The sequence below is a fragment of the Astyanax mexicanus genome, chromosome 24, assembly GCF_023375975.1.
Source record: "Astyanax mexicanus isolate ESR-SI-001 chromosome 24, AstMex3_surface, whole genome shotgun sequence".
In the NCBI taxonomy this organism is placed as follows: domain Eukaryota; kingdom Metazoa; phylum Chordata; class Actinopteri; order Characiformes; family Acestrorhamphidae; genus Astyanax; species Astyanax mexicanus.
Window position 1 is genome coordinate 31,306,017 of NC_064431.1, and position 10,197 is coordinate 31,316,213.

The 10,197-nt window shown below is 37.0% G+C and overlaps 1 protein-coding gene across 1 annotated transcript; it reads left to right on the forward strand.

Moving 5' to 3' along the window:
- The first annotated feature begins 970 nt into the window (after positions 1–970).
- prkar2ab (protein kinase, cAMP-dependent, regulatory, type II, alpha, B) lies at positions 971–10,192 on the forward strand. The gene is made up of 11 exons (XM_022682533.2): positions 971–1,291; positions 3,181–3,372; positions 4,888–4,923; positions 5,211–5,350; positions 6,163–6,269; positions 6,457–6,610; positions 6,863–6,964; positions 7,459–7,533; positions 7,655–7,720; positions 7,940–8,078; positions 9,559–10,192. Exons 1-11 carry the CDS (start codon positions 1,153–1,155, stop codon positions 9,681–9,683), a joined length of 1,275 nt encoding a protein of 424 aa, XP_022538254.1. The 5' UTR covers positions 971–1,152; the 3' UTR covers positions 9,684–10,192.
- The last annotated feature ends 5 nt before the right edge of the window (positions 10,193–10,197 follow it).

Consider the following 10,197-nt stretch of genomic DNA (forward strand, 5'->3'; position numbering starts at 1 on the left):
CATATATGTCAACCACCCATATGCAGATCAGTCAATTAATAATAGCGCCCCCCCCGGGTAACGTTCAACCATCTGCATCTCACAGCTATCAGAGGCACACTGCTGCTGCTGCTGCAGCTCAGCCAATCAGCTCTCTCTTCCTCCTGCTCTCCTGCCCCTAAACCCATACATCACCCAGTGCCTCTCCCAAACTACTCCTTCCACTTTTTTATTTATTTATTTTTTTACCTTTTTCAGATCTGAGCTGAGAGTGGAGTCTTCAATTCTGAATATACAATATAAAAATCATAAAAAGAAAGAAAAAACACATTGAATGAGAAGAGGTGTGTCCAAATTTTTGTAGGTTTCTTTGATGTTAGCTGCATTAGCCTTATATTTCCAACATATATATTGCTTACAGCAGCAATTATTTCTCCACTGTTTTTACATTGGGAAAAAATTAGATTAAAATGATTTGATGATTCATTTCTTATTTATTAAATTATAAATTTTTTAACACTATCTAACTAATGCTAGTTACTGCAGCCGTCTCTGAACTTAACCCAGTCACTCAACTGAAATCTAATTTACCACAGCGGACCTGAATACGATCAATATTTTCCATTACACACACACACACACACACACACACACACACACACACACTGCCCCTAAACATGGTGGCAGACGAGCCCTTCACATTCACTAAGCTTCTGCCCGGTTCACTGAAGTCTCTCTTCTAAAGTGTGGAAACCATTTAAAAGAATCATAACATCAATTTCACATAAACTGTGTGTAAATATATTGAGGTTTTTTGTATTTAAATGTATTTTTAAGCTTAAAATCATCAGTTTTGTTCCGCTAGTCCTGATGGTGTTGCTATGCTAGTGTACTAGTTATTGATCTTGCTCATCGATGGGACGCGATTGCGGGCGCTGGTCTGCTAACCCCGCTCAGATATATATCATCATTTTCCGCTGGCTGCTGCTTCTGGAAAGTGTCTCAAAGGGATTTACTGGACTTTTCTGAGCTCTAAACATTTTTTTTTATGCAGAAAACACTTCCTGTGTTTTTTTCCATTGCGTGTTCCTCAGCGCGGCGGTTCAGATGTTGGGGAGGTTCTGATGAAGTGTGGGTTTGTTGAGTGGTGTGGGGTTTAGACGCAGTGTTAGTATGAGTGTGGAGATTCCTGCTGGTTTGACAGATCTGCTGAAGGGCTACACGGTGGAGGTTCTGAAGCAGCGACCTTCTGACCTTCTGGACTTTGCAGTGCAGTATTTTACCCGCCTGAAGGAGCAGAGGAGCGCTGACGGTAGGGATGGGCTGTGTGGCCTGTAATCTAGTTTACATATCATTTAGTATCGGTTATTTTCTATGTCAGGGGTGTCCAAACTTTTTTTGTTGGGGGCCAGAAGGAGAAATATATTTGAAGTCACGGCCACAGACTCTGTAATAAAACAAATAATGAAATATACCACTTTAATTAATACATTTTCCTGATTATTTTTATGGAAACACCATTTTACTTGACTTTTACTTTATATATCTTTGACAGGGTTGTGTAAACTAAGATTTTTCAAATTGATGTTTCATTTCATGATGTCTCTTAATATTAAACTCCTTAATTACGGCAACTTTTAGACTCTTTGCCCCGTTTTTCTGCGCTACAACTTCACTCTCTCCGCTTTTAGACTCTTTGGCCCGTTTCTGACACCTAGCGTTCAAACTTTTAATCTCACATTATAAAAACCTGCTTAACAGCGGGACAACTTTCATTCTATTTCTAAAATACCGCTCCAAAAAAGGAAACGGGCCGCAAATGGCCCGCGGGCCGTAGTTTGGACACCCCTGATCTATATTATTGCATTCTTAGCTCAAACTCTTAACCTGTGTGAGACAATGTAGTGTTAAGAGTCTTGCCCAGGGACTCTTATTGGTGTAGAGCATCATTATTTATTTGATATTTATTCACTGTTACTATTTGTGCAATAATACTGGTCACACCCTACCATAATCATATCTCTATGCAGTAGATGTATATATTTTTTCCTTTACTATATATATATATATATATATATTAAGTATTTTTATATATTTCCTGTGATTGTTTTTGTATACGTAGTTTTATTATTATTATTTGTTTATATTTTTTTCCTGACCTGTTTCCCCATTATGGGATTAATAAAGGATTATCTTATTTTATCTTATTTTATAATCCCTATTTAGACGGGATTAGTTTCTCAGGGGGACGTCTGTAAAAAATATTTCACACTTCTACTCAATGATAAAACTCTTGCAATCCATACAATTGCAATTGTCACGTGACATCGCGTTCAGTAGCTCCTCCATTTCCACTCGCTGTTTTTTACGTGGATTTCCGTGGAAATGCGTGACCAAACTGTAATTACACTGCGTAACAGTGGACAAATATCTATTTTATTAAATGCGAGGTTAATAAACACGAAACTCAGAGATGTGCGTCCAGACAGGACTAAAATTACCGGAGGGACACTGAGTTCAGAGAAAAACAGTAGATAATTCAGCCTGTAATTTTCTCAGGACCCCCTGAGAAACTAATTCAAGGCCAGAAAGACCTTTAGTCCAATCATGTTAATCTGAGCTAAAGAGCTGAAGCTGCTGTTTCCATGTGGGTCAGCCAGATGTCTTCCTGTAGCAGTTTTTTTCTCCAGTTTCTAAGAGTCTTTTGAAGTAATTTCTCTAAAGAAAAAAACTTCTACTTTTAATAGTTACAGAGTTCTCTGTGTTTCTGTGTCTTTTTCTAGTTATTATGATCATAAAACTTAATAAATAATGAGTAGAAAGTTTGTGTAATTCTCCAAATCTGCATCTGTTTACACTGTTTTCCCACCGTTTTAAAAAAAGGATAGCTAATCAGCGCCCAATATGGAGACCTGTGCAAGCGCAGCAGCCAAAATAAGGCAAAAATCTCAAACTATTATTGAGATTTTTTTTTTAAATCAGATTTAATCTGTGATATAAAAGTGGTTTGAAACCTTTCATTTGACCTACAGCTTCAAGTGTTCATAGACATTGAAAATCCTGAATAGAACCCCCCCCCAGCATTGAGATTCTGGTTAAAATCCAATGTTAATCTCACTGAACAGGCTGGAAATGACTACAAATGAAAACTTCAGAATTAACATTTGATCATCACTGTTTTAATTTTTCTCGCTGTAACAGAGCTGAGCCGTCGCAATGCTGAACTCGGCTGCAGGAACACTATCAGATCTCCAGTGCAGAGAGGAGTGGCGTTTGATAAAGACACAACACCTACTGAGTCCAGTGAGGAAGACGAGGAGGAAGAGAAAGAAGAGGAAGATGAGGAGGAGAAAGAGGAAGATGATGATTTTCCTGATGATTTCACGTTTAAACGTAAGTTTCTTAACCCAGTCCTTTTGCATCCCCTATATCAGGGGTGTCCAAACTTTTTTTGTTGGGGGCCAGAAGGAAAAATATATTTGAAGTCACGGGCCACAGACTCTGTAATAAAACAAATAATGAAATATACCACTTTAAATAATACATTTTCCTGATTATTTCATTTACACACCATTTTACTTGACTTACTATCTTTATCTTTGACAGTGTTGTGTAAACTAAGATTTTTCAAATTGATGTTTAATTTCATGATGTCTCTTAATATTAAACTCCTTAATAACGGCAACTTTTAGTCTCTTTTGCCCGTTTTTCTGCGCTAGAAATGCGCACCCTATAAAAACCTGCTTAACAGCGGGCCAATTTTCATTCTATTTCTAAAATACCTCGCGGGCCGCTCCAAAAAAGGAAACGGGCCGCAAATGGCCCGCGGGCCGTAGTTTGGACACCCCTGATCTATATGCATATTCTTTTTACTGACTGTGTAATCAATATATTCCTATATATTACTACTGCTCTGCTGGAGCAAAGCCAGTGTTCTCAATTCCCATCCAACAGCTAGTTTCTTTAAGCAGTTTACTGTTTTAAATATACTAGTGCATCTCAAAAAATCATTGAAAAGTGAAACATATATACTATATTGATGTATTACACACAGAGTGATCTATTTTAAATGTTTATTTCTTTTATTGTTGATGATTATGGCTTACAGCCAATGAAAAACATCAAAAATTAGTGTCTCAGAAAATGTGAATATTAGCAAAGACTAATTTGGTACTTTTAGCAGTGTGGGCAGTGTGACAAGTCCTGCTGGAAAATGAAATACACATTAAGTGCTGTGAGATTTTGTGGAAAAAACAAAACTGCACTGACTTTAGACTTGATAATAAAACACAGTGGATCAACACCAGCAGATGACAGACATGACTCTCCAAACCATCACTGATCATCAGTAAATTCTACATTTCATTTGTAAATGAAGAGAGCAGAGTCTGGAGGAAGAGTGGAGAGACACACAGTCCAAACTGCTCGAGGTCTAGTGTGAAGTTTCCACCAATCAGTGATGGTTTGGAGAGTCATGTCTGTCATCTGCTGGTGTTGATCCACTGTGTTTTATTATCAAGTCTAAAGTCAGTGCAGTTTTGTTTTCCCACAAAATCTTACAGCACTTCATGCTTCCCTCTGCTGCTGACAACTTTTATGGAGAGGAGGATTTCATTTTCCAGCAGGATTTGGCACACTGTCCACACTGCCAAAAGTACCAATTGGTCTTATATAATAATGATATATTTTCTGAAACACAGATTTTTCAGAAATCAACAATAAATAAACAATAAAATAAATAAACGCTTAAAATAGATCACTCTGTGTTTAATACATCTATATAATATATGAGTTTCACATTTTGAACTGAATTACTGAAATAAAGTAACTTTTCAATAATATTCTAATGTTTTTATCAGATACAGTGACGTCACTGATCTCGTCATCTTTTTATCTCTCTCTGTTTAGCACCACCTCCCACCAAATCCAATCGGAGAGTATCAGGTAAAGAGCTGTTTTATTGCTATTCAGTGTGTTGTATCATTATATACAGTGTGTATGATGTGTGTGAGTTGTTTTAGTAGATACACACTCAGTAGATATACACTGACATGCTCAGCATTAAGGTGGCGTGGCCAAAAAACAGCTTATTTGCATAAAAGTGTCAGAGCCCTTAAACGGCTCACAGCTGGTGAGATCTTTATCTGTATGTAAAAGTGATTTTGTGACCTATTATAACCTGTGTAAAAACAGGTATAATATATATATATATTAAATATATATTCCCTCAGTTTGTGCAGAGGCGTATAATCCAGATGATGATGACGATGATGACTCTGAACCGAAGGTTATCCACCCTAAAACTGACCAGCAGCGCTCCCGACTGCAGGAGGCCTGCAAAGATATACTACTGTTCAAAACTCTGGAAAAGGTAACGCATATAAAATATAGCACATATATCACATATAGCACAAAATATACCTAATCTCATTTAAGTGCTGAAGGAGGATTGTCACCCTCTTGTGGACCCAACTTGTATATTAGTCTCTCTGTTATTTTTCATTTAACCCTTTCATTCCCTCTTTCTGTCTCACTCTCTGTCTTTCTTTCTCTCTCCTACTACCTTTGTCTCTCTCTCTTTCTGTCTCTTAAAAATAATGTGGTTTATTACTGTTACTCTCTGTCTTTCTGTCTCTCTCTCTCACTCTCTCTGTCTTTGTCTTTCTCTCCCTGTCCCTTAATATGTGGTTTATTGCTGTCTTTCTCTCTCTCTCTCTCTCTCTCTCTCTCTCTCTCTCTCTTAAAAATATTGTGGTTTATTACTCTCTCTCTCTGTCTCACTCTCTTGAAAAATAATATGGACTATTACTCTCTTTCTCTCAATTTTTCTCTCTCTTTTAAAAACATATTTTGGTTTATTACTGTCTCTCTCTCTCTTTAAAAAATATGGTTTATTCTTGTCTCTCTCTCTCTGTCTCTCTCTCTTAAAAATTATGGTTTATTCTTGTCTCTCTCTCTCTGTCTCTCTCTCTTAAAATATATTTTGGTTTACTACTGTCTCTCTCTCTGTCTCTGTCTCTCTCTCTTAAAATATATTTTGCTTTATTACTGTCTCTCTCTCTGTCTCTGTCTCTCTCTCTTAAAAAATAATTTGGTTTATTACTTTCTCTCTCTCTCTCTGTCTCTCTCTCTTAAAATATATTTTGATTTATTACTGTCTCTCTCTCTCTCTCACTCTCTCAGGATCAGTTCTCAGAGGTTTTAGACGCCATGTTTGAGGTACTCGTGAAGCCACAAGAGCACATAATAGACCAGGGAGATGATGGAGATAATTTCTATGTGATTGAGAGGTGAGCTAGTTCTGAATTTCTATATAAACTTAACTTATTACCAAAAGATTTGTTGAAAAATATTAACTGGGAAGAAAAGTCTAAAGAAAAATGCCTATTATTCTTTTGATGATGAGTGTATATTTTATTTGTACATGTGTGCTGCTGTTAAATGTGTTTAAGAAGTTCTTTCTCTCTCTTTTCTCAGGGGAGTGTATGATATTGTGGTGGGGAAGGATGGAGTGAGCCGCTGTGTGGGGAAATATGATAATAAGGGCAGTTTTGGGGAATTAGCGCTGATGTACAACACTCCTCGAGCGGCCACCATCATCGCCACCCAGTCAGGAGCGCTGTGGGCCCTGGTAATTTAACACGTTTATATTAATCTTATCCTACTTAACCCAAAAGAGCCCATAGTGAGGAATCTTACAAAATCTTACAGTACTTTACTTTAACTCATGAAGTTCCTCAGTGCTACACACACCCTGAGAGCATCACCGTTCACAAAGGACAGTGTGTGATTACTGTTTAAAATGTATCTGTAAACCTGTGAGGAACTCTGAGGGCTGTCTAGATGTTCTGAGAAGGTCTGAGGATTTTTGTTGTGTTTTTAGGACAGAGCGACGTTTCACAGACTTATAGTGAGAAATAATGCGAAGAAGAGGAGAATGTACGAGGCCTTTATTGAGTGTGTTCCCCTGCTGAAATCATTGGAGGTAAATTCTTACTCTTCAAACTGTTCATCAACATCAACATTATTATAAACATTATTATTATAAACATTATTAACATTATCATTAACATCATTATCATCATTATTATAAACATTATTAACATTATCTTCATTATCATCAACATTATAAACATTATTATTAAAATAAACATTTTTAACATGATCATTAACATTATCAAAATGATCTACATTTTCAACATCAACATTCTAAACATAATTATAAACATTATCATCATCACTTTCATCATTATTATTATCAACATTATCATTAACATTATCAACATTTTCATCATCATAATTAATATTAGCATCATTATAAATGTTATCAACAGTTTCATCAACATTACAATAATCATCATTATATTATTATGAAAGATTAAAATATATCTTACTGCCTTCTTTGGTTAGCATTGTTCTAATAATAATTTATTATTAAACTGTACTTGTCTCTTTGTCTCCTGTTCTTTTTTTCCTCAGTTGTCTGAGAGGATGAAGATTGTTGATGTTTTAGGAGCGAAATCCTTCAAAAATGGAGAACTGATCATCAAACAGGTTTAGTGATGTCACTGAGATTTATTTCATGATGTAATATATTTTATTTAATGATCAAAAACTGATATAAAAGTATAAAAGTTTGACTTTCTGATACGAGACGAGCTGTTTTCTCCTGCAGGGCGACGCTGCAGACTGTTTCTACATAGTTGAGTCTGGAGTCGTGAAGATTCTCATCAAAACCAAAGTAAATCACAATTGCATTTAAGAAAACCATTTATTCTTCAGAAAAATCCTAATAAAAATTACAACTCATGAGTCTGTATTTGCAGCTGTTCTTATAATGATGGGTTCCACTCTACTTTACAAAATGTACAAATCCCAGATAAAAACTGGGATTAAAAAAAAAAAGTGGATTTTAAGAAGAAATTTGGTGAATAAGTTGCACTGTGTTTGTTCTCCACAGACTAAAGCTGGTCAGAGGGATAATGCGGAGGTGGAAGTCGCCCGCTGCAGCAGGGGGCAGTATTTTGGAGAGCTGGCGCTGGTTACTAATAAACCAAGAGCTGCATCCGTCTACGCTGTGGGAGAAACCAAGTGTCTAGGTAAAACCCTATCCGAACAGGATTAGTTTCTCAGGAGGTTCTGGGGTCATTTTCTCTTTTATGTTTTTTTTTTTATCCTCTGTGATTTTAATCCCGTCCAGAATGATCACGTAGGTGTTTTTCTCAGACGTCCTCTGAGAAATTACAGGCTGAATTATCTACTGTTTTTCTCTGAACTCCGTGCTCCTCCGGTAATTTTAGTCCCGTCCGGACGCACATCTCTGAGTTTCGTCTCCTCACCTTTAATAAAATAGGTATTTGTCCACTGCCGCGCACCGTAATTACACTTTGGGCGAGCGTTTCCACGGAGATTCACGTAAACACAACAGCGAGTGGAAATGGAGGAGCTACTGAATGCGATGATGTCATGTGACTGAGAAAGCCTGAAAACTCACTGGTCCTCCTGATTTTTCAATTGCAGTCCGGATGCAGGAGTTTTATCACTGAATAGAAGTGTGAATATTTTTCACAGACGTTCCCCTGAGAAACTAATCCCATATTTTACTTTACGTAGTTAATAGCGACAGTTTGACCAATCCAATCAGATGGGACATTGGTGTCAGAAGTGGGCTCCATTGACCCAGCTAACAGAGAACTTTAGAAGATCGATAACCAACGTTTTGAAAAGGTTCCGGGAACGTAGGTCTGTAACATTACAGAAATGATGTTCCAGAAATGTTCTGAGGACGTGTGATGTGATAAGGGTTTGCATTGCAACGTTATTAGAACGTTTCTCAGTACATAACGTTCCCAACTAGATGAATACTAACATTACGGAAACATTACAAGTAACATTCCCAAAATGAAAAACAATTAAAATATTGACTCAGGTGACGTTGCAATGACGTTACCAGAACATTTAAAAACATAAAAATGTTCTAAGATCATCCAGAAAAAAAAAGTTAACTGTTAAAAATTAGAGGGGTGATTTTACACTGTCGCCTTAAATAATGGACCATTAATCATGGTGCTAATTGTAAGCTTGAATGGTCAATGGTTCTCTTCTAATGGTGTGGTGGTGTTCAGTAATTTCTGGCATGCTCTCCTCCACCAGTCTTTCTCACTGGTTTTGGGTGACCGTGGCTTACTCCTGTCTCAAATATTTAAGCAGTTCAGCTTCGTTTGGTGGCTTGTAACCATCCGTCTTCCTCTTGACTACAATCCAGAGTTTTTTTTATCAGGTTTCAGGTCTAGAGATTGAGCAGGTCATGACAGGATCTGGACTGAATTTGGAGGTCCTTCATCTACACCTTGATTGACCAAGCTCACCCAAAAGCAGTGTGTAAGAGTGGTGGAGGAGGACATGATGCCAAGATGCATGAAAGCTGTGAAAAAAACAGGATTATTCCACTAAATATTGATTTCTTCAAGATGCAGAGCTTTCAGACCTCAAATAATTTATTCTGCTCACTAAATTACAATGTAAAACCAAAAATAACTAGACTAACTCATGCTGTATTTGTCTCCGTTTCTCTCCCAGTGATTGATGTTCAGGCGTTCGAGCGCTTGCTGGGCCCCTGTAAAGAGATCATGAAGAGAAACATCGCTTCATACAAGGAGCAGCTGGTGGCGCTGTTCGGATCCTGTGATGATCTGAAACACTGAGGAACCCTGAGGGCAGTTTTATAAACCAGGAGTTACAGTTAGCTGAATAAACCTAAAACCCAAAGTGCTCTCTATAAACCCCTCCTTAGGTGTTCTGTTGGCAGTGTTTCTAGATTCGACCAAACTTGGCAGACGTTCCACTGGAAATATTCACAAATAATTCAAAAAATTAAGTAAATTAAAACAATAAAACATTCTACCTGTTTTACATGAGTTTATACCTTTTTGAACTTTTTGATTAAGTTTTGGAACTTGTTTGATTAGACTAGAACTGAATTCACAGGAGTTTGTGTTAAATTTTCTGTTTTAAGGATTTGTGTATTTTTTTAGATGACATCTTCTGTCCAAGTAGGTAATTTTCCTTTGGCGTAACCCGTGTAAACCATCCCTGTTCTTCCATCAAAAACACAAAAGTATTACTGTTGATGTTTTTGTTTGATTAAAGACATTTATTTCACACAAAATGATTTTCTCATGGAGGATCAATAAACACAAACAATGAAATGAGAGAGCA